This window comes from Octopus bimaculoides, chromosome 7 (assembly GCF_046866305.1).
Source record: "Octopus bimaculoides isolate indiv1 chromosome 7, ASM4686630v1, whole genome shotgun sequence".
Taxonomy (NCBI): Eukaryota; Metazoa; Mollusca; class Cephalopoda; order Octopoda; family Octopodidae; genus Octopus; species Octopus bimaculoides.
Window position 1 is genome coordinate 42,421,708 of NC_142934.1, and position 25,686 is coordinate 42,447,393.

Below are 25,686 nucleotides of genomic sequence, written 5' to 3' on the forward strand. Positions count from 1 at the left end.
TTCCTCTTTTAAAGTTAGTACTCCAATACTTCCCTTCAGAAAAATAATCTACTGCGTAAAATCAGTTTTACATAAGTCCTAATCAAAAGGACTAAATCGTAAAATGCTTCATCAAGATACTTCCTGCCAACTGTTGAACAGTATAGGATGGGTATTTTAGAGGAGAGAGAGTTCATGGAAGTAACGGTTTTTTAACAATTGTACAACCCGAATCATTAGTATTTCTAGATAATTTCCCCGTGTGACTATTCTAGAAAAATAGTTGATATTAAAGGCCCATACTTTAAATATCACCCGGACAATGACATCAGACTGGTTTAGTTGCTGCTATAATGTTAAGTGCATATTCTTATACAAATAATTCTTATACATCAGCAATTGATTGCCTCCAATAGGTCATGAATTGAAAATAGATGATAAATGTTTAGTCTCATAAACTTCATAATTCGAATTGTGCGTTTCACAAACATTAATTTTTCTACATTTCTTCTGAATATTTTCTCGTGGACATTTTAAGGCTGGGAACAAAAAATCTTCACAATCATCTTGCGTATTATTCTTCGCGTAAACTAATTTGTGTTGATTAGTTTGCATGTAAACAACCAGTATCAAATTTACTATGAATCCGCTAAATTGAATGTTTGAATGTGGCAAGAATTACAACCCGTTTTATGGTCTAAAAAATAGAGAATTTTAAGAATTTCACTACTCAGCAAAATCAGTTTTCTTCCGTCAGTATTACATTCTTTGACACTGTGTTCTATGATGTATTTGAGAAACAATAAAATGATACATTTAAATTCATAGGTTAAGTGTAAGTTTAAAATAATTTAGAGTATTTGCTATAATATAGCTAAAACCTAATAGTTATAGTTTAAACACTTCAGTTATAATATAACACACCCTATTCAACCGCCTGTCCATATATTCTGAGCTTGCATACATACAAATACCTCTACGATCGATTTTTATTTTCGAGTGCAGATCTAAATTCTTTAGACACACCAACCGTCACAAACACACCCACACACACGCATACAAACAAACGCGCGCCCACACTCACACACCGCAAACACACAAACACACACGCGCACACACACACACATACACACACACACACACACAAACATACACACACACCGCACACACAACACACACACACACTTGCACACATAAAGTGTTGCAGCACAGCGAAACTGCAAAAAGGAAAAATTCTTTTGCTTTTAAGTTATATTGTAAATCATCTACAAAATAAGTGGAACAGTCAAAGATTGCCATTTCAATTATGAAATTGCTGTGAATATGGACTCGTCCAAAATCAATTAATAATACTGACATTTGGCCAGAACATCAATAAATCGTTCAACCATTAGTCTATATAGTTATTCTATTTCTGCAAGCACCCAAATAAAAGTTTAAACTGCAAAAATTGACATTGACAGCTTTCTAAAATCATGTTCTCAAATTGATATAAATATCATTTACCGTTCAAATAAACTTAATCTATGTTAAAGAAATAAATTTATATTTGCTATGATACGCATATCCGAAATTCATTAAAGTAAATATTAATTCGCTTTGAAATTAAAGTATAATAAATTTCGTAATGAATCTGGTCTTGTAAATGATATAAATGTAATGTTAATCTTATAGTTACATAGGAAATTAAAATTGCAAAACAACTTTCCATAAGAAACTAAGGGCAATTTAATATAGTAAATACAGTGTATGTAAATTCGTCTCCCGTTGGTGTCACTCACAAAACATATGAGAATGGCATATAAGTCCGTCATAGTCTATCATAATTATTCAATTAAAAATGTTGGTACAGGAAGCATACACACACACACACACACACACACACGCACACACATACACACACACACACACATATATATAAACAGAAAGAGAAAAGAGGGAAAGAGAGCAAACAATAATTTAATGTTTTCGATACAATTATATGACCTTATGATATTTGTTTTATAAATCGAGAGAGGGGGAGTGTCTCGCATGTCAGCCGTTTAGAAAAATGCTTTCGTGTGGTTAAGATTTTTCTTCTTTTACTTCTAACAATGCTGGTGCTTTTCGGCTATAACTTGCGAAAGGCCAACTTTCACTCACCCAGTTTTAAACAGCTTCTAATGGAACTGCCCAAAACTGTAAGGGTAATTTGGTTACTAGACAGATGAGAGGAGGCAGTGAATAACTCGTTCTTGTGTTTTTTCCTGTCCGTATTCATATCATCTATCTGTCCGTATGATTTATTGTCGTCTGCTGCGTACTTGTTCCGGTTTTTGGATATATATATATATATATATATATATATATATATATATATATATATATATAGTACAGTGATGAACTTGCATAGCAAGTGGCATAATATGAGGTCGTGTGCTGAAACAAAAACAATTCGAGCGTGGAAGATGCTTATAAGCCATTTAAAAACATACGTACTGCACGGAATTTTGTCAATGAAAAGGTCGTGCTTTCAAAGCAACAAAAATATTTCAACTAATTACATTTCAATGTTGAAATGAATCTAACGGCTTCTGTGTGTTTTTAAATGGCTAATAAACATCTTCCACACTACAATTGTATATATATATATATATATATATATATATATATATATATATATATATATATATATATATATATATATCAGTTGAATAAAGTTAAAACATATCTGGTTTTTCCACTTATTGTATTATGTTATTTTAATAAAATTATCGCTTTCATACATAGAGTACTCATTAGATTTCAAATATGTTAAACAGAACTGACAGATAAAAAGGGAAGACAAAATTCAACATAAACAAACAGGATAACACATTCACAGTATCCAAGTGTAATGATAACAAATGTGGAACTTGTCAATACATGCATACGGGTAGATCCATTTGAAAGAAAAAAATGGACAGATTTTCGCAAATGCATATATGAACTGCAAAAGCAGAAATTCGATCGACTGTATTAAATGCCCGAATTGTGAGGAGTTATATATAGGCGAAACAGGGAATGCATTATCGGAACGCTCACAAGTGCGAAGACAACACATCTGAACACAAACGTTCGTCAAATTTCCTTGAGTGAACATATACAAACATGTCAGAATATGTTTCTAATATTTCCTTTCCACAAACTACATGACACAAGCGAGATTGGAGGAAAGATAAAAGAAAAACGGTTTATTAAAATGTTCAAACCAGTTCTGAACGGAAATAACAACAATAATATAACAAGCAGTTAATGATGTAGATTAATAAATATAAACGACATACAGAATATCGGTATGTCTGTTTAAGAGCATGCAGATTCGTCAATAAGATATATAAAATCAGCTAGTTGAAGCATTCTAATAGGTTCTAAAGTTGTCACGAACTCAACTGTCAGTTGAACACATTTGAAATTTAATGAGTACACTATGTACGAAAGCGCTACTATTTTAGAGTGGCACCCATTTGTGATCAGACACGCACATTAATACACAAACGTATGGTTCCTACTTAATTTATCTCAAAACTGCTTAAGGTACAAATTTACTTTCAGAAACGTGAAAATCGGACTATGTTCTAAATTTATTCAACTGATATGTTATTCTATATCAGTTTCATATAAACTTTAAACAAAATTCACACACGCACACTCACAAACACATGTATATACATACTGTTGGCATACTTTTTGTCTCAGGGCACAATGGAGTTGCGCATAAAATAACCTAGTTCGGTTTTACATTCCATGTCCTAATACATCTCCTGCTGTGGCTGTGTAGCCCTCGCTTTTGCGCGGGCCTGGACTAAATATAAGAAAATCCTGGGTAGCCCGATCGTCAGGATTCCTCTCTTGACCTTGCTGATGTAGTTCAAAGGAGTGCAGAGAATTACGTTTGGCACCAGCTTTGTTGAAGGAGCTGTCGGAAGAGAGTCGAGTCGAACACTAAACCGGCTTCAGGGCTCCACTCTGGATTTCCTTGAAGGTTGTCTCCTTTCCATAAGCCTGGATAGGGTCCCATCCCGGGTACTGTTAGCCGGAGCCAGCTGAGCCTGGGACTCGTGTCAAGCAGGATCGTCACTCCCTGAAGTAGTGAAGAAAATCACTACCCGCTACCCAATATATATATATATATATATATATATATATATATATATATATATTTATATAATTGTACTTATACGAAATATTTAAGTATATTTCGCAACCTCCTCTCAAAAAATATTAAAATTTCTTGGCTTAGATTCTTTGTGTAACTCCCCGGAACTATGAGCATAATTTGGTAACTTGACTGATGAGAGGAGGCTGCGAATGGCCCGTCCTTGCTTTTTCCTGTCCATCTCCGCATCGTTTCTCTCTCAACAGACGTTTTATTGTCGTCCATTGCGTTCTCGTTCCATTTTATTTACTTTTAGATAATATAGCCGTGTATATATATATATATATATATATATATATATATATATATATAGAGAGAGAGAGAGAGAGAGAGAGAGAGAAAGAGAGAGATAGATAGAGAGAGAGAGAGAGATAGACAGAGAGAGAGAGAGAGAGAGAGAGAGAGAGAGAGAGAGAGAGAGAGAGAGAGAGAGAGAGCGAGATAGAGATTTGTGAGTCGAGTGAATTTATATTGTGTAAATTTGTACCTTAAGCAGTCTTGAGATAAATTAAGTAGGAACCATACGTTTGTGTATTAATGTGCGTGTCTGATCACAAATGGGTGCCACTCTAAAATAGTAGTTCATTATGAGTCATGCGAAGATCGCTTAATTGGCAAATTTAATGAATTGCCCTATAGCAAACGAATGACATTAGTTTTACCAGTAGAACATGAGAGTAAATAAATTTTAAATTGAAGATCAATCAAGCAGACGATCAAGAATAAGTTGGTAGCAAGCACAATTGCGTAAGATTTTGAAGAGGATGGTGAACGAATGCTTTGTACCACCATTTAGGTGCGACAATTCTGTAATATAATATTCATACAGGACTTTCAGAAACTCCAAAATTTAAATCTCTATTTTGAGTTGCATGTTATATTGATTGAGTCACTTAATCTTTTACTTATTTCTTTAGTCAAACAAAATGACCTCAGAACTTATTTTTTGTAAGCCTAGCACCTATTCTATCAGTTTCATTTGCCGAGCCGCTAAATTACGGGAACGTAAACACGCCAACATCTGTTGTCAAACGATGGTGGGGGACAAACACAGGTATATATATATATATATATATATATATATATATATGTGTGTGTGTGTGTGTGTGTGTGTGTGTGTGTGTGTGACGGTCTGCTTTTAGTGTCTGCCTCCCAAATCCATTCACAAGGCTTTGGTTGGCCCAAGGTTATAGTAGAAGGCAATTGCCTAAGATGCCACGCAGTGGAACTGAATTCGGAACCATGTGGTTAGGAAGCGAGCTTGATACCACACAAATACGTAGTTTATAACTAAGGTTTTAGTAGAAATTATTTTTTTGACATCACACTCCCTAATTATTTTAGAACGTTTGTTACGGGACCAAAGCAGCCGAGTCGAATTGAATAGAATATGTATTGTGTGAAGTATCTACGTTGCACGATTTTTTCAGGCACTTCCAGTTATCATGCCTTTCACAGTTCGTATTTTCTAAAATCGCCAAAAGAATTTATAAGTTTTATTTTCATGGCTATTTGAAAGCCCATCTTTGATGGCTGCAGTAAATAAACAAAGATGGCGTGTTAGAAGCTGACACTCATTATCCCTAACAATAGTAGGTTTGAAAGTTATGTATTGTAAAGTAATACCTTGAAGTGTTAAGATCATGTTAAGAAATACACTTTTGGTGTTGTGAAGTAAATGCATCTTAAATGTGTTGTCTTATAGAACAAAAAAAATGAAGCCCAAGCACATTTCGAAATTTTAGAATAGAGTACACTATCCAGCGATACAAACAGAAAAACTATCATTAGATATCAATACTTTGTTGAATACAGGGGCACAATAATTTCAATTTAGTCTCTTTCGAGATCTAGCTTTCCTTCGGATTTCAGTTAGTGTAGATACGTTATAGAAGCTCATATATTACTGACATGAATACAATGAAGTTAAACAGATTAACAGAAACTAAGTGGCATGAAATGATTTTTTTAAAAAATCGTTAAATTTATAATGAGATTCACGTTTACGTAAGAATGTTAAAGAATTTTTTAAGCTTTAATAAAAAGGATTTATGTAGTTGATGCCACTTGATTCAAGTTTTAGAATGTTATCAATGTAATATAAGACCATCTCAAATAATATCGACTGTTAACGTCGATCGTAGAAAGAATACCTTTCAGCACGTTTCCTTTCAATTTAGTATTAAAAACCAAAACGAAACAATGAATTCCTCTAAAGGTTATGGTAATAATTATTTTCTAGATTTATTCTTTATTTCTTTAAATCATTCTGAATGGCATAAAAATGTAACAAAGATACAACTACAAAACAAAACGTAGCAAAAAATAGAATTATAAAGAAATGACTGGATTTTCCAATGGGGAAATTCCAGAGAATAGATAAAATGTATAAGTAAATGGAAATATGTTTTTGTCATTACAAAAAATAAATAAATATGTAAAATTAAAAAGAAATGAAAAAGGAAAATGTTATCATGAAAGAAAGAATGGTGAAAGAAGGAATGCTAGTGGGTGTATCTTTATGTGCCGTTAAATTATTGTTTTGCTTTTCGGAGGAAATGAAATTTCAATCACTTAGTGCTGCTATCAGCTTTTAACGAATAAAAATGTCAACCTCAGCATATATTTTTAAAGATCAAAGCACATTTTCTTAGGCTTTCACATTTTTTCTCGTTGTTGGTGTCATTTATTGAGCTAAAAATGCGAGACAAGATAACATTTATTCAAAATTAAATTATTGCTTATATTTTATATCAATTTTATATACAACTGAATATAAATTAGTCATTCTTATCACATAAATAAAGAGATATAAAAATGTTTGTCTTTGACCGCCGAATCTAAAACTTTAATGTATAAATTGAGTACTCCAATATATTCTAACGGTAATGAACAAAGTATAGCCATATCACATTATGATGTGTATAGATGCAAGTAAATGAGATCTACTTAAATCACAGTGTTTCAGAAAAGAAATATTCAATATTTGGTAAGCGAAGCTCTGAATAGTAAATATTCAAAAGAGTAGTAGGTGGTAAAATGTATCACGCCATATATGGTGCGATCTGCACAGGTTGTATTGTGCACCTTATGAACTCGTTTGTATATATAAGATGCTTAAACTAACGTCCATGTCACCTGTCAAGCACTACTTTATCCGTACTGCCTCTATTATGTGCATAAAAGAGGCAGAAACAAATGATACTTCCCAGACGAAAGTGGTGCAAGCATGCAACTTATAATTTATGTATTCTACTGAGCATGACCGGTGAAGTTTTGCTTCATCTAATAACATAGATTCATGTTTTTAGTCAGTTGAGTGTGTGTTTTATATATATGTATTCTACTGAGCATGACCGGTGAAGTTTTGCTTCATCTAATAACATAGATTCATGTTTTTAGTCAGTTGAGTGTGTGTTTTATATATATGTGAGAAAGAAAGAGAGAAAGAGAGAGAGAGAGAGAGAGAGCGAGAGAGGGGGAGAGAAAGTGAGAGAGAGAGAGAAAGTGAGAGAGAGAGAAAGAGAGAGAAAGAGAAAGTGAGAGAGAGAGAAAGAGAGAGAGAGAGAGAAAGAGAGAGAGAGAGAGAGAGAGAGAGAGAGAGAGAGAGAGAGCGTGTGTGTGTGTGTGTGTGTGTGTCTGTGTGAGTGTGTGCGTGAATGTACATGCCTGTGTCTGTGTTGTGTTTTGTTGAAAATAAGGTTGCCTATGAGAAAGATGGGATGTTCTTTGTATTTAAATTTGGTTTTGTGTTTCCTTCATAACTTGTCTACTTTTCTTAAGGCTAACGTGCTTCTAGCTCTCTATGTCCTTATCGTTTGAATTAAATAATGGTTGCTAGTCACTCATTTACAGTAAACCAGAGTAATACTTTTGGCATATATACATTTTGGTATTCCATGGGCTCAATATACGAAGCAAATATGTTTATAATTTTTTTTTATGGTTGATGTTTGTGTATTTTGCTAACTGATCATTTTTACATCGGTGGGCATTTATTCAGTTAATTTTAGTATTTTATTATGACATTGCTTGGCGATTTCAGTAGCAAATATGGCATTCAATATTTCTTCTGGGAATTTAACAGTATCGTTTAATGGTAGCAATATAAAATTCATACTGGTGCCGTTGAACAGGATGCACTACTAGTACAATTCTGCTGTATCATTTTTTGTTACTCTCAGCACATTTTATATTTTTATTTGTGCCAGTTATGAAAAAATTCATAACACTGATAGCAAATTTTGTATGTATATGTATTTTATATTTCACAACATCACATTCTTCACGGTTATTTATAAATTTATAAAATAATTAGCAGTCACCTTGATGGATTGATATAATTTACTACATTTCTGCGGCAGATTTATGAATAAACAGAGATTGTGTAACTATGTTACAAGCTGTTTGCTATTACTGTTATTATTATTATTATTATCATTATTATTATTATTATTATTATTATTATTATTATTATTATTATTATTATTATTATTAGTATTATTATTATTATTATTGTTATTTGAAAACTCACATCTCATCTTGCAGGGTATGATGGAAAGTGGTATCTGTCCATAGCCACCAAACTAAGGTTACATTTATTAACTGGTCATGCTTCGAGAACCTTGCGAAGAATTCTTGCAATTTCAAGCAATGCTGGTTTTTGTAGCTGCCTTCCCACTTGCACTGATCTTTTTCAACCATGCTGATAGTTTAATGCTGACACTTCCAAGGGCAACAATTACTATTGTTATCACATCTACTCTCTTCATTGACCATAACCTTCGTATTTCCAACTTCAAATCCTCATAGTGGTCTATTTTTTCTTCTTTCATATTGATCCTGTTGTCACCGAGCATACTATGTCTATTAACACACATCTTCTTTATTTTATATACACCACAACAATGTCCGTTTTCCGATGTCTGGCGAAGTGAACACACTGGATCATTGCATCCCAAATGATTTTTGAATTATCATTTTCGGTGACTCATTTTAGAGTTTGCTCATACCACGTGTGTGCTCTTTGTAGGCCGTGATTTCCACAGAGATACCAAGAGATCATTTGTTGCCACATTGCCATGGCGTCGTTTGTAATCGCGATGTGCCAATTCCAAGCATTCGCTAAGTATGTGCCATACTGTTTCACCCTTCTCCCCACATATTTTGCGCTTGTCACTTTCGGTAGCATTTTCTATGCTGTACTTCATATACTTGGTCGGTAACTTTTGTTCCTCAACTGCGCATATGAGTGCTCCTGTCTCTATCATCAGGTCACACCTCCTCATCCATAGCCGTCGCTCCTCTGTATATGTCTTGGTATCGATATCTCTTGCAAACTCACTGAAAAATTTATTTTCTTTCCATGCTTTTTTTTTCTTTTTTTTTGCTCAATTCTTGTTTGAATTTTTCTTTTAGTTACCCAATTTTCACTTTTGATGACGCCGGCCTTCTTGTGTTTCAAATGTGGTTCCTCGATATTTTCTATATACCACCCTAGGCTGTTTCCCACTGATTCGATACAGTCCTGGTATCTCTGTTCAAACATCTTTTGTCCTTTCGTCTGGACAAGCACAGCCTACCAGTGTCACTCTTACGGTGAAAGGCTCCGTGTACTTCTTCATTTCTTTCTTTTACCTTTCTGTAACTCCCGCTCCATACCGAAGTGATGCTGGCACCCACGTATTAACTGCTTGGATTTTATTCCATCCAGTCAATTCTGAGCACAACACCAACTTCAGTCTTCGAAAATACTCTATCCTCAGTTGCTCTTTCATTTCTTTTTCCATTATCTTGTTACACTCTAGTACACCAAGGTATTTGCCTCCTTCCGTTTCAATTTACTTAGTCAAGTCTTTATTCGGTAACTCTACTACTTCTAGGGACTGTATCTGGCCTGTTTTAGGTTGATTATTCCGTACTTATTTAGTCCAAATTGCATTCTAGTATCAGACTTAAAGCAGTGGACCGTGTTCACCAAGGAACTCACTTGTGTCGCATCTTTCCATTCAGTTTCAAATCATCCATGAAGAGGAGGTGGTTGATTGTTTGGATTTGTTTTTCTTTAGTTGGTACCCAAAGTTCAGTTACCTAAGTACCAAGGTCAGGGGTATCATGCAGAGAACAAAAAAGCAATGGTGATAGGATATCAGCCAGGAAAATCCGTGTTCTAATACCAAGGACGCCCAAGCTTTTCCATAAGATGTCAGTTAACTTTCCCATCTCAAAATCTCTTCAGGAAACACATTACATTCCTCGCAATTCCAAACAGATCTAAGCACTCGATAATCCACGAATGTGGAATAATATCATAAACTTTGCCTTATCAATCCAGGCCATTCTCAGATTTGTTCTCCTTCGTTTATAATCTTGCATTATCATTTTGCCTATCAAGTGTTGATCTTTGGTACCTCTACGTCTCATCTATAGCCTTTCTTTCGGGTGGTAAGATATCGTTCTCATCCAGAAATTTATATAGTTCTGCGGCAATTCCTCCTGAGAGTAACTTCCACATTAATGGGAAGCAGAAAATTAGTCTGTAATTGTCAGCATTTCTCTCTGAAGTATCCTTCAGGTACAACACTGTTCGTCCTTTTGTCAACTAGCCCGGAATTTCTTTTCCATTCAACTATTCATTAAATTGCCATGCGATCAATTTATGTCAACTATTGATCATATTTTATCAAAAATCCTTGTACACCATCAGGAGGTCCTGCTGCTTTCCAGTTGCTTATCTTTTTACTCATACTTCTGATAGTGTGGATAGCCTCTTACTGGAGATAAGAAGTTGTTTGCTTCAGGCTGCATAGCCATTCAGCTGTAGTGTTATGTTGTTCATGCTTACTCCATATCTTACCCCAAAAAGCGATTGTCATCAGCATCAGGGACTGATATTTCACGTTTTACATTCATGCCTGTTTTTTTATCTACACCATACTTTCTGCTAAATTTTTCGTATTTCCATTCATTCTTATGTTCTCAATGTATATAACTGAGAAGTATTGACACTACACTGTTCAAGGAGTTTATATCTTGAGAAATTCTCCTTTGCCACCACTGTTGTTTATTTCCTCTTTTATCCGTCGCTGTTTTATCTAAGTAGTCCTCAATCGCATTCTTTCTGACACAATCCTGCTACCAGCCTTGATACGATTATTTGTTTGTGTGATGCTTTTTTATTTCAATGTATCTCAGTACATTATTGACTTTATTCGTCTCTTGATTTAGTCTCCGTTGGTTAACCTTCTTAAAGTCACACATTAAATCATGTCACTTCTGTATTTAATAGATCGAAAATTATGTCTATTATTAATCGATCTCCCTTGTTTGTGTAGTAACTAATCTCAATTCTTTCACAATATAAATATTACATTCTCGCGAACATATGCCCATCCTTTTCGTTTCGTTTCTCGCATGCCCAGCATCACTCGATATCATTCTTTTAATTGCTTCAATTCTGTTAAACATTCATTCTTTCGTATAGCTCATGTTTGGTCACATAATCTCGGTTCTTCTATTCACTGTGCATTCGTTGCCTGTACCCTGTGACAGGCACGCATCAACCGCGGTGCACCGGTAGTAACACTCCACAACAATCATGTTTACCTGTTTACTACACTTATGTCTTGTAGCATGGCTAGCAGTTGCTGGATTACGACTGGGCTCAGCCTGCTACATAGTGCGCCACTTTCACCATTGTTTCCAGTCCCGTTATTACTATCCTGATGATGATGATGATGAAGATAATAATAATAAGAAGAATGATGATCATGATATAATAACAACAACAATGACAATAATAATAATAGTAATAATAATAATAATAATAATAATAATAATAATAATAATAATAATAATAATAATAATAATAATAATAATTATTATTATTATTATTATTATTATTATTATTATTATTATTATTATTATAATTAATATTATTATTAGTCATATACACACACCATATTAGACTGTTGGAAAAGAAAAGTTCCTGACATCGGGCTACAACAAGTAAACTTAAATGTCAAGAAACCTAATAAGTATCGTAGCCATAACTATTAACACTGTTTTCTTGACCTGTACTAAAGTGGGTTTTATGCCTATTTCCTCCATCTATTCAAATCATCGTTAGGAGGAGTTGATAATGCACCTATAAGTACTAGGATACATTTTACCCACACTTTTCATAGTCTCTGTAATTCAATGGCTAAGTCCTGTAATTTAATGGTTGGTCCTATTTTTTCGATACCTCTCATATTGATTTTTGTCATCATTTGGGACTGTAATGTCAATTACCTGGCACTTTCTAGTCTCTTAATCCACTAGTACTTAATGAGGCCTTCTAGATTCTGTCATCTGAATGTTAAAGTCCCAGAACATCTTATATTTCTTACTTTTTAGTACTTTACTCGGGTCATATTCATACCATTTATCAGTATTTTCGAATCTTAGCTATCTAGGTAACTCACAGGAAATCTCCATAGATTGTCATGTCTTTTCTCGTATTCCTTTTGTGCCAGCATGCCACATTCACTTGCTATATTAGTAACTCTTTCCCCCTTTGCTTTGCAAAGCCGACATCGGATATCTAAATGATTTTTTTCTATCTTGGCTTTTATTGAATTATTCCTTAGTGTAAGATCTTGTGCTCCTATTAGCAAACTTTCTGTCTCTTTTTTCAGGCTTCCTTTCTGCAACCGTAACAATGTCTCACTACTACTATTTGCTGAAATTATCTGTGGGAATCTAGCACACAAACCCTTCTCCTGCCAGTCAGATAACTTCTGTTCTTTTATTTTGGTGTTCAGCCTCGTTTGAGGTTTTGGTTTCCCTATGTCTTGCTGTTAATATAGCAGTTGTTGATTAACTTTTTTCACTATTGCCTACATAGGAGTGTATATCTACTCTAGCTAACACCACGCGGTCTTCTACTGGTATTAGCCCTTTTCCGCCATCCTTTATAATCAAGTATAATCTTGCTACCCCTGTCCTTGGGGGTATTCCTTCATTCATATTGATTTCCTTCCCATATCTTCTGTCTAGCTTTGCTAATTTGGTTTTTGTCCAACCTGCAAAAGCTGCTGAGTATCTAAGTAATGATACTATCCATGTAATTACGGCCTTCACTAGATTCTGACCATTTAGCTTTGACTTTTTAGCTTCCTTACACTTCTTATGTACTCCTTCTCAATTTCCATTTTCCTTTCTATAGTGAATAGTATATCAGATTCGAATATTCCTAGATACTTATAAGTCTCCCCTTCTTTCAATGATCTCAATATCTAACCATCTGATAATGGGTTGCTTTGACTGTTGACTACCTGTCCCCTTCTCAAGACTAATATTGCACACTTATCTATGCTAAATTCTAGGCCCATATGTTTGCTGAAGAGTCTTACAATCTGTATCAAGGAATCTATTTCTCTCCATTCTTACTATTCCCTTACTATTTCTCTGTTGGTACACTGCTTTTGCCCTCCTTAATACTAAACTAAGACAAATATTAAAGGGTAGAACGAGTCTACTTGGAAAATTACACTCTTGATATTAATTATCCCTAAGAGTGTGTCACGCGAATAGAGATCTACGTTCCATTTCTTCATGCTAAAGCTAGTTCGTTTGCTCTCTGCCATACTGAATATACTCAAGCATTCACTTATTCCTGATTGTGGGATCATGTCATATGCTTTTTATAATTTATCGATGCTATTGGTAGATTTTTCTATCTAGCTTTTACTTCATTTAGAAATGTGTATTAGATGATGCGTTCTTCTACTTTTCTTCCTGCAACGTTTCTATTCTTTTGTAAGTAACTTCTGGTTGTCAAGATGTTCGTAAATGCTTTCTGAATGCATTCCTGATAAAAGCTTCCGCACTAATGGTAAGCAAGTGATAGGTCTATAATCGTTAGCTGTATCATCCTTGCTTTTATCATTCATAAGTAGTAGTGCCTTCCCTCTAATCAGCCAATCCGGCATCATTCCCCCGTTAAGGCAATCCTGGTCTCCCATGTAAACTACTAAATTTCTTTAGCCATTACCTTGGAGCTAAATCTGGTCTTGGACCTTTCTAATATGACATTTTTTCTAGCAGCATTTTACTCATTATTGCACTTGTTAGTCTTAGAGCTGGCTGCTTCTAAATAACTATTTCTTCCCCCACTTTCATTAACCATACTGCATCTTCATTATGATTGACTGGCTTAACTAACATATTCCTCCAGAAACTTCTATTTTCTTTTGCTTTAGGTTTCCCATTCTCAGTACTTCGTTCTCCACTATTTCGATATAAAATCTCCTCTGGTCTGTTTTAAATAATATTTTCTGTTAAAACTGATCTATTCTTTTCTGATATCTGAAGAGCTTAACTGTTACTGCTACGATACTGTTTCAACTCTTTTATGACTGTCTTAAATCCTTTCTGTTTGACTAAGTTTCTTTTCTCAAGACAAGATTTGCATCGTGTGTTTCCTAACCTGTTCCGTTTCCAGGTTTTTATTCTACTCAAATATTGTATTAAAGTCTGCATTTTATTTTGTAATCTCATTTTCCACATTTGCTGTTTTTTTTTTGTTTTTATCTTTCCTTGTGGAAACTACTAGTAACTACTACAACCCCTACATAGGTCAGTAAGTTAGTGTCACCTATATTTTAGTAACTATCCTACTGATAACTGAATGTACGTTCCTAGTCATTTCTAGCAGCTTCCTTCTGTCGGTGCCTTTTAATGCGGCCAATCTTTTACTTATTCCTTGCAACTGATCTAAAACATTCTGATCCTCCTCATTTAAATCACTTAAGTCGATAGTACCAGTTTTCTTTTCCTTACTGGTACAGCTCTTATTATTTTTTCCTTTAGGTTCTTCTTTGGTGACAGCTGCATCTCTTATGTGGTTGTTTGTCTTCCTCAATTCCTCGTCTTTCTTTTCCATTTATGTTTTACCTCCAATTCTATCATCCACTTAATACTCCTAGTGGCTTTAGTCTGATGTACTAATCTCTGCTCAGTCACTTTAAACATGCCCTTCTCTACCCAAAGTGTTAACATTCGTTTTCTATAGCCCCTTCTTTTAGATTCACTTTCGAAGTAGCACTGCATCACTCTCCTTTTTCTTTCTCCTCCTTCTTACTCTATTATCTGCTGATGCTCTATTAGGATAACAGGGGATATTGTATTGCATGAGTATATTTTGTTATGGTCTTTGGTTTGAGATTTGTATTAGTTTTAGTATTGTGTTTTGTTTGTGCAGTGTAGGTTGTGCTCTTCTGTTGGGTATCGAACTTCTATGGCACATGTGATCTTTACTCATTTTGTTGGGTATTCACTGTATGTGATTATTCCTGTATGTTTGTGGAGGAATGTTGAGTAGTAGTGTGTGTAAATCATAAATCAGCCATTTCATATTATTTTTGACACGACACCGCCAATGGACATGTGTTCATGTGTCTCTCGTATTAATAATTATTATTGATATGTAAGTGATATGCAGGGAAGAAACAACAATGTGCATGTCTATAGAGGACTTCTATAAATATGGATGTACATTTAATTAAAAGTTTAAATGTTATTCTCAGTTTGACAGTGTTCGTATAGAGATATATTTCTACCTATAGCATTTAGAAATATCAATAACAATATGGGCCCCGGTATATTGCAGCAGATCTTCGCCACTGTTTATCAATTACTCCATAAGCATTCGCCTTTCACTCCCTATACAATACTCTATACTATTATTATTATTATCATCATCATCATCATCATTATTATTATTATTATTATTATTATTATTATTATTATTATTAATGCACCGGATTCTTTAGTCATCTGTCAAATCACAAGGACCTGAGACAGATAATACTTTCTGAAGATGGTATCATATTCACATTACCATACAGTCTTGCCATTTCCACTTTCATTTCGATGATACTTCCATCCTCTTTACTCACAGTATTCATGTCATTTCGTATGGCTACATCAATGATCTGACAGTGTTTATCTCCCTTATTCAATATGACAATATCCGCCGACGGTGTTCGATTATACGATCCGTCTGAAAATCATAGTCCCAGAATGTCGTTACTTTTCCATCTTCCTGCATACCTTTTCTTGCTTATACCAGTTCTCTGTTACTTATATCAGTTCTCTGTTGCTTATAGCACTTCTCTGTTACTTCATATTAGTATTTAAGGCATAAAACCCAATGAAGATACACATACACATTATCGTGGTGGCGTTTGTAGATTTTATAGCAAGCCTCACTAAGTGGGTCACATCTTCCACACTCTTTCCGCAGATTCTACATTTCTAGGTGTCAGAAGATTTTTGGGGTTAAATTTCACTGACTTTGTAGCGGGAGCCTTGTCTTGTGCAGCAATGATAAGGCTTTCTGTTCACAAATCTTCTGGTCTTCTGGGTTTTTACCACGATCCTCTATTTTAACCGCTCTATCACTGCATTAAACACGTTCTTCCGCATTTTATATTTCTTCTGTAACTCTCTCGGTCGGGCTTTTTTCCCCATTTTTCCAATTCCCTCTTAACAATTGCTCAGTTTTACTAGATCTTGTCTTGCCCGCATTATGTCCCTTTTAATGTGTCGTTTCCACCGTGTTTTTTTTTTCGCTCCACTATTTTATTTTCTTAAGTTGTAATTTCTCTTCTACTACTACTACTACTACTACTACTACTACTACTACTACTACTAGTAGTAGTAGTATTAGTAGTAGTAGTAGTAGTAGTAGTAGTAGTAGTAGTAGTAGTAGTAGTAGTAGTAGTAGTAGCAGCAGCAGCAGCAGCAGTAGTAGTAGTAGTAGTAGTAGTAGTAGTAGTAGTAGTAGTAGCAGCAGCAGCAGCAGCAGTAGTAGTAGTAGTAGTAGTAGTAGTAGTAGTAGCAGCAGCAGCAGCAGCAGCAGTAGTAGTAGTAGTAGTAGTAGTAGTAGTAGTAGTAGTATTAGTAGTAGTAGTAGTAGTAATAGTAGAGATGGTACCACTTGCTGCCGTAGAAGTTTTAGCACCCGTAAAGCAGTAAATTAGAAGAAACAGCCAAAAAATCGGAAAAATCTGTATGAAAGTAGTTGAACCGGAACGTGTTAACATGATCAGTATTTTCTTGTACCGATAAAATACGTACCTATCAAATACTAGAGTGGATTTAACCAATTCCACATAACCTCCACACGAAAATGACTGTTTTCATTTCTGCTTTATTTGCTACACCAGTATTGGTGATATTGGAAAAAATATGTCCAATGAATGAATTGATGCTAACTACGTTTCAGAACCGCATTATTATGCTATGTTTCCTACAATTGTTTCTTATAACGTTTCTATTACTAATACTGCATTCTTTCCTATCTCTTTTTAGATACAAAGAAGATAACATTTGAACGAATAAGAGATACCAGCCGAGAGAAAGGAAGAGTTTGAAGATATTGTAAACCATTCAAACAAAGATAGAGCAGGTCAATAAAGCATATATATATACACCAAATAAATAAACAAACAAACATAGATGATGAAATGATACATTCAGTGAAAGAGATTTAAGTCTTTGCAGCTATTGAAGGATACTTACAGAATATATTTTTGAAAATTCTACGAAGATACGATATTCTTAACGGAGTTTTACTTCATTGCATACAACTGAGTGATGTCCTGTGGGAAGAATATTAATATATAGTTTTTGATCATATATTTTTTAGCATTGTCATCTTTCACTCCTTTTTTCACGTCTCAATTGGAGTTTGAGATGGATTCAATTTCAGTGACTATAAATTAGTATTAGTATGCTTTATTCTCTTTACCCCATACAATATAAACAGAAAAACAAATCCAGTAGTCTACAAAGACATACTCAGTAATGATAACTGCAAGGATATATTTCTTTGTTAAAATTTTTGCATCACTTACCCTTTTTGACAAAGTTTTATAGATAATGAAAGTTAAATGCCTTCCCCGATTTGGTGATAAAAACACAGCAGGCTTAATACGTGTATTATGGAATACTGAGAAACGGGAAAAATAACATATATAAATCTGTCTATATCTATCTATTGAACAACATATATATATATATATGTATATATATATATATGAACAAAAGTAAATATTTATTATGAAGTACCTTCAAGTGTCACACCTGGGAACATTTGTTTGTTCTCCAGGAATAATTTTACGCAGAGCCATGGCGCTGTGTTCAGTATCAGGTATTTTTGGTTCAATTCTATTACTTTCACTGAGCTTTAGTTTCCCAGATGAACTCTCTGAACATCCGCTTCATTCTTTTGACAATAACGTACGCAGAAAATCTACGGGGAATTCACATCTTGGTGGCTTGCATTCAGTAAGGAAATTTACACGTGTTGCTATGTCAAGCAACGATTACGATGCACGCGCCAATCATTTCCAGCAACAGCATTCAAATGAAACTAATTCCACAGTATTTCAACGTTCACGCCTAAAGACTGGTGTGTCTCAGCAAAGTATAAATTTGCTGGAAAAAGATGAAGTTAACGTCACAACTGAAGTGGGTATAGTGCCTAAACACTTTCAACAGTATAATAGTGCATTTCTAGTTGTAATTGTATGTAGTCATCCAGAAAGACTGGAGTACCGCCAAGCAATACGGGAAACATGGGGTTCATCTAGGGGTCAAGAATTTCATGTATTATTTCTAACTGGTAAACACGAAGATCCTTACTGGAATGCATTGATGGATAAAGAAAATGCTCTCCACGGTGACATCTTACAAGTGGATGTCATTGATAGCTACAGAAATTTATCTTTGAAGGTAATTGGTGGCCTATGTTGGATAACAGACAGTTTCCAAAGTATTGATTACGTCATGAAAACAGACGATGATGTATACATAAATGTTTGGTATTTATTAAAACTTTTGAGAGAAAAAGTAATAAGTCAACGGCAAATACTTGGGGCTTTGTCGATAATGTCCCCCGTAAAAAGAGACCTGAGGGATCCGTGGGGTGTGAGATTCAGTGAGTTTGCCCCAAAGACGTACCCTCCCTATGTATCTGGAGGAGCATACGTCATGTCACAGAAGGCAGGTAAGAAATTATGTGTGGAAAAATGGAAAAGACAATCGCCATTTATTCATTTAGAAGACGTTTATGTAACAGGAATTTTAGCACAGGCAACAGGCATAAGCCATGTGGCACATCCAGGCTTTTCTTTTTGGACAAGTAAAAAGGCTAAGGCTGCCGATATTGCCAACAACAAAAGAGTGTCAAGTGTTAATATGACACCCGATCAAATTTACAAACTTCACAGACAATCGAACGCTTTACTTGTAAGTACCACATCATCGGTAAATTCTAAGAAAGTTGAACGCTGAAGGGAGTTAAAAATTGTGCATGGCATATATGTTTTGTGTAGGCTGCGGTAGGAGGAGTTCGTCGGAATAAAAACAATGATAATAATAGAAATAAATAAACTGAATCCTAATTGATCACCTACGAGCAAAATGACTTAGAGGTGAAAAAGCTGTAGTCAGCCGGAGAAAGCAATGAAGAACGTTAAATGAATTATAAAATAACAAAAATGGTGGAATATGTGACGTCAAAGATGGCGCTATAAGCAAACATCCTAACGTAGCAAGATTATAAATATATACATGTATACATATATATATATATATATATATATATATATATATATATATATATATATATATATATATATATATATATATTTATGTAAATACATATACATATATTCATATATATATATAAATATATATATACAATATCTATAGACATACACATTTATTTGTATGTATAAATACATACATACATATATATATATATATATATATATATATATATATATATATATATATATATATATATATATATATATATATATATACACATGAATAAAAAAATATAATAACAACAATAATAAAACAAATAATCTAACAATAACGAAGAGAGAATGTAATGATAATAATTGTGATAATATTAATAGCTCAATGAATAAAAGAAGTAAATTAATAATAAGCAAAGTTTCTAAAAAAATTACTTAAAATATTCCGGAAAGAATATGTACGATATATAACAAAGAAGTATTCTTTCATATTTAAGTGTAAAAATCCAAATGAAAACACCGCAAACAATATAATTTCAAAATACATGCTAATCGAAACAAAATCTACAACAATGTTAAAAAAAAAGAAAAGAATGGAACAAAATATATAACCATATTGTATTTTGATCGAAAGGCAATTAATATTGCATAAGATACACCGTCCTATAATATTTGACGTTTCACAACCACAAACTCTATGATTACACACGGTATTACAACTATTAACTGAAAATAAAATGAAATCAGCAAAATATTACCGACACTAAGACAAAACAACAATACGACTACCAATATTGACGCCAACAATTCGGTGTACTTTTTACGAAAACTGGAAGAAGCTGCCTTAAATAATTTTTTTTGTATTTATTTTAATACAATCTCAATAGATAAATCGTTCACCCTCTATTCCCATATAAATATATATATATATATATATATATATATATATATATATATATATATATATATATATGCAAGCACGTATATACATGTGTGTGTGTGTATGTATATATATCTATATGAGTGCATATGTGTGTATACATATGTATGTACATTTATATATATATATATATATATATATATATATATATATATATATATATATATATATATATATATATATATATATATATATATATATATATATATATATGTGTGTGTATATATATGTTCGTGTGTATACAAATATATAAATTTGCATATGCGTATATACTTATATATATGCATTTACATACGTCCGTATATATAAACGTCTGTGTGCCTGCCTGTATTGTTGTTTGTATGTCTGTGCATGTGTGTGTGTGTATAGTTTAGCGCAAAATGCTCAATAGACACCTGATATAGAGCGTGTAGAATTGGTTTTGGTCAACACATTTATTTCTTCGTTCTTAAAGACTACGTGCGGTTGCTGTCTTTACGTGTTTGTAAATATGTTTCTACACACTCACACACATATTGACAGAAACACACATATATGTTTTGATATAATACGTACATATGTGTATATATACATACATGCATAGAAATATATATATATATATATATATATATATATATATATATATATATATATATATATATATATATATATATATATATATATATATGTATATATATGTGTGCGTGTGCGTGAATTTATGTGTGTATGTTTGTGTGTTTGTGTGTGTGTCTACAAATATCCGTACATGTGTGTTCAGAAATTTTTGTTTATGCAAAACATGTTCCTGTATTTCTACCAAGTAATTGTTCCTGCTCGCTTACCACGCAGTCTTTCAAACTTTCTACCTTCCATTCCCTTTCCTCCCTTATTTCTCTACATATTGTTTGGCTTTTTTCTCAGACGCCAACATTAGTCCTCGATGGTTTCTTTTGTCAAACTGAATACGAGATATTTCTTCGAGAGATATTTGTCGCCTCTCTTCTATGAATATTTAAGTTATTTTGTGAATAGTATGATATGATCCATGGGAAAAGGCAAACTAACTATGTTTTCTACATTTTATTGATATATAATTTATCAAAATCTACATTATCTAATGCATCCATACGTTCTAACGAGGGAAACGATATGCAAGTCTCTTCCTTGACTTGAGGCGGTGATTTTGATGGGTAACGGAATCAGAATGTACATGCGAATATCTCTACCTGTACGGAAAATCGATAGGATATTTTATTAGTGTTGGTATTTTAAAGAAACAAGATTAGCTAACGTATTTCCACCCACAGCTTAAACATATTTAAACCAATTTTTCTAGTTAAATCAGCTTGACACATACAAATAAATATAATCAGTTCGAGAATAGTAAAATCTATAAAAAAAATTAGAATGATGAAAAGAATTGACTTTAGTACTTAAATGGTATTTTAAATATCAATCGCAAAGAATGATCAGCTGCGTTTATCTTCGGACTGATTTGAAATCTGACCATATTTCACGGACGAAATCCCTAAGCCACTGTATCTTATGTGCGAATGATTTTTCCAACTCTATACTACAAATAGTGTAACGCATATCTATATATATGTATATATATATATATATATATATATATATATATATATATATATATATATATATATATATATATATATATATATATATATATATGTGTGTGTGTGTGTGTGTGTGTGTGTGTGTGTGTGTGTGTGTGTGCGTGTGTGTGTGTGTGTGTGTGTGTGTGTGTGTGTGTGTTCGTAGACTTAAGTAAGGAAAGGCTGCGAACTAAGGCCAATTCAACATAATATCAATGTTAGAGTACACGTTGCTCTCACAGCATATTTTGCTGGAAGAAATACTTCGAAAACACCTTATCTCGACTCCGTAATAATTCCACCAGCCCACTGCACCTGATTGGTAATATATGGCGTAAAGGCAGAGCTGTTAAAACTTTGGTTAGAACGTTGGATGGTGTTGGTGGGATGTTGCGATACATGGACCCACTGAGTGTTCTGATTTCGAATCTGGCCGAGGTCAGCAAAACATTTCCTAATTTAGAGTACTTAAAATTAGATAGCTGAGACTGATATATGGTGTGGGTCAATATGAAAACAGAAAAAAAAAAATCTATTCGTCATATTCTAAAGGCAAATGACTTTCTCGAATATATGACATTTTTTCTTGAATTTACGCAAGAAATTATAGGAGGTATTAAATGGAGTTTTCTGAACGATATTAAATTATAAGCGAAACAAACACACACACATAATATATATATATATTATATATATATATATATATATATATATATATATATATATATATATATATATATATATATATATATATATATATATATATATATATATATATATATATATATATATATATATATATGTGTGTGTGTGTGTGTGTGTGTGTGTGTGTGTGTTTGTGTGTGTGTGTAAGTGTATATATACATATACATAAATACACACAAATATATATATATATATGTATATATACATCAGTAGGTGTACACTTTCCTTTAATAATTGACGAACATATTAAAGGTAATGAATAGAAGGAAACAAGAATGTAAAATTTAATGAAAACAAGCACGTTAAGTAAGTTTGGGTTAACAATTTAAAAGAAACCGAAAGAATTAATAATGTAGGTGTAAAAGTTGTTGAATAGATTTATGGTACATAGTAGTTCAACTAAGAATTAATTTAAAGATGTAATTAAATGATTATTATCTCTGAACTATATTTGAGTATGCACATATGTTGAATAATATCGCTAAAGAGAAGTCGTAATTATATTTCCGTGTTATATTATGAGGGTTGGGGCTTATTCTCTGCTAGAAATTGATTTAAATTATCGCAATCTATGGCCGCGTTCAGGCAACGCTAATTATCTTGTGCAGAGTTGGAAGTTTTCTATTCAACAACTATGTTCATCAGTAATGAGAAATGTAGAATATATATCAGTATTGTTATAAATTGAAATATTTATCAAAAACATCTACTGATCACTGTCTGGTAATGACAGAAAGTAATAAAATTCGCTGAAGAGATTTCAGTTGGCAGAAATATTCCCTAAATTGTTTACACCATACCTTCGGTTAGATCGCTCACCAACGTATTTCAATAAAATTCTAACGATAATTCATGAGTGTACTGCGAAAGTTTTCTTAACCAAAACACAAGGAGCTTTGTCATTCGATACTATACGGTAGCTCTAAATTTCAAGATCTGGAAGAATATCTTCTTAGCATAATCTATAGAGAAATTTGTCTGGCTTCCTGTATACCACGTATTGAATGATTTGAATAGCTGATGAAATCATTATTTAGCATTGTTCCTCGTGCTATAAAGAAGTATACATATATACATGCATGTATAGATATACACATCCATCCATACACACACAGATACATACACCGACCTACACATTCCCATATCTATGCATGCATTAATATGTGTTTTTCATATATTTGTGTAAATATATGTATATATATTTGTGTGTGTCTATATATGTATATACATGTATATGTGTTTTTGTGTGTGTGTATGCGTCTAATGTATATGTGTGTGCTTGTGTGTGTATGCATAGGTATATGTATACTTGCTAAAAGTTTTTCATAGTAAATCATTTTTTAGAATTATTCCAAACAGCTATCGTTGCAAATATTGATACATTTTCATAGCCAAAACCTAATTCTAACAATCTTATTTTGAAATGGTTACTCTAAGTTTCAGTAGTTATTTTAGTTATAATTTCATTATGTTTAACTATGTACTAAGTATTATCAATGTATCAAATATTACCAAAGATGCGATTTTTGAAAGTGGATATTACAAAATGATTTCCAAAATTTCCGATTATTTACATTATTTACGTTTGACCGATACTTATCCTCATCTCTGTTGTGAACACAACGCTTTGGCTGATGTACCCTTCATACTTCATCAGGTGTATTTGGGGTAATTTCGAACCTGGGTCATCATTCCTTAGGTATTTTTCGATGGGGTTGTTATTATTATTATTATTATTATTATTATTATTATTATTATTATTATTATTATTATTATTATTATTATTATTATTATTATTATTATTATTATTATTATTATTATTATTATTATTATATGTTTGACTTTTGTTTTGCATTTGTACAAGTTGGATCCAAGTCTCACCCAGAGACCTCAAGAGACAACAAGTTAGAAGTTCATGTAGGTGTTATGCCTAGGGTACCATATATTTGGATTTGTACAGTTTTGTTCTAGTGAACAATATTATTATTATTATTATTATTATTATTATTATTATTATTATTATTATTATTATTATTATTATTATTATTATTATTATTATTATTATTATTATTATTATTATTATTATTATTATTATTGTTGTTGTAATTATTATAGAAATAATAATAGTAGTAATAATGATAATGATAATAAAAATAGCAATAATAAGAAGAAAAACACCGAAAAATACGTTAAGAATGAGATCCCACGTTCGAAATTTCCCCAAGGCACCTGGTGAAGATCGGATGGTATATCTGCCGAAGCGTTGTGTTAACAACAAACAAGATGAGGACAAATATCCGTCAAACGAAAATATATTAAATAATGTACATAATTGCTCATATGTTAAATATAGAACAACAAACAGATGCATTAGTTTAACGCTCAGGATGTGAGAAAGTATTTTACGTTTCGAGCCTACGCACTTTCACAGAAAGGAACAAAGAAATAAACAGGGAGCGAAAATAGAAAAAGTTTAGTGGCTAGCGATTTATCATGGCGAATGCCGGACAGAGGGATCACACAGGAGAGCTAGGAAGCTATATATATGTGAAATTTGAAAGCTATGTTAATTTTGAGATAGATGATAAATGTATACAGTAATTCCCAATTTTATAAAGGTTAAAAATAATGTATGTGGGCACACTAAATATAGAATTACTAAAACGAAGCTTAACAATAAAGGATGTAAGACAAGAG

At 32.9% G+C, this 25,686-nt stretch overlaps 1 protein-coding gene across 6 annotated transcripts in view; it reads left to right on the forward strand.

Moving 5' to 3' along the window:
• The window catches only part of LOC106868402 (beta-1,3-galactosyltransferase 1), a 266,014-nt gene extending 246,055 nt beyond the window's left edge, over positions 1-19,959 (forward strand). For all 6 annotated transcript variants that reach the window (XM_014913635.3, XM_089355242.1, XM_014913636.3 and 3 more), the window contains one exon: positions 17,516-19,959. In XM_014913635.3, coding sequence (XP_014769121.1) covers positions 18,266-19,501 — 1,236 coding nt within the window. In that variant the 5' untranslated portion in view covers positions 17,516-18,265 and the 3' untranslated portion in view covers positions 19,502-19,959. The remainder of the gene's footprint in view (positions 1-17,515) is intronic.
• Positions 19,960-25,686: the final 5,727 nt, after the last annotated feature.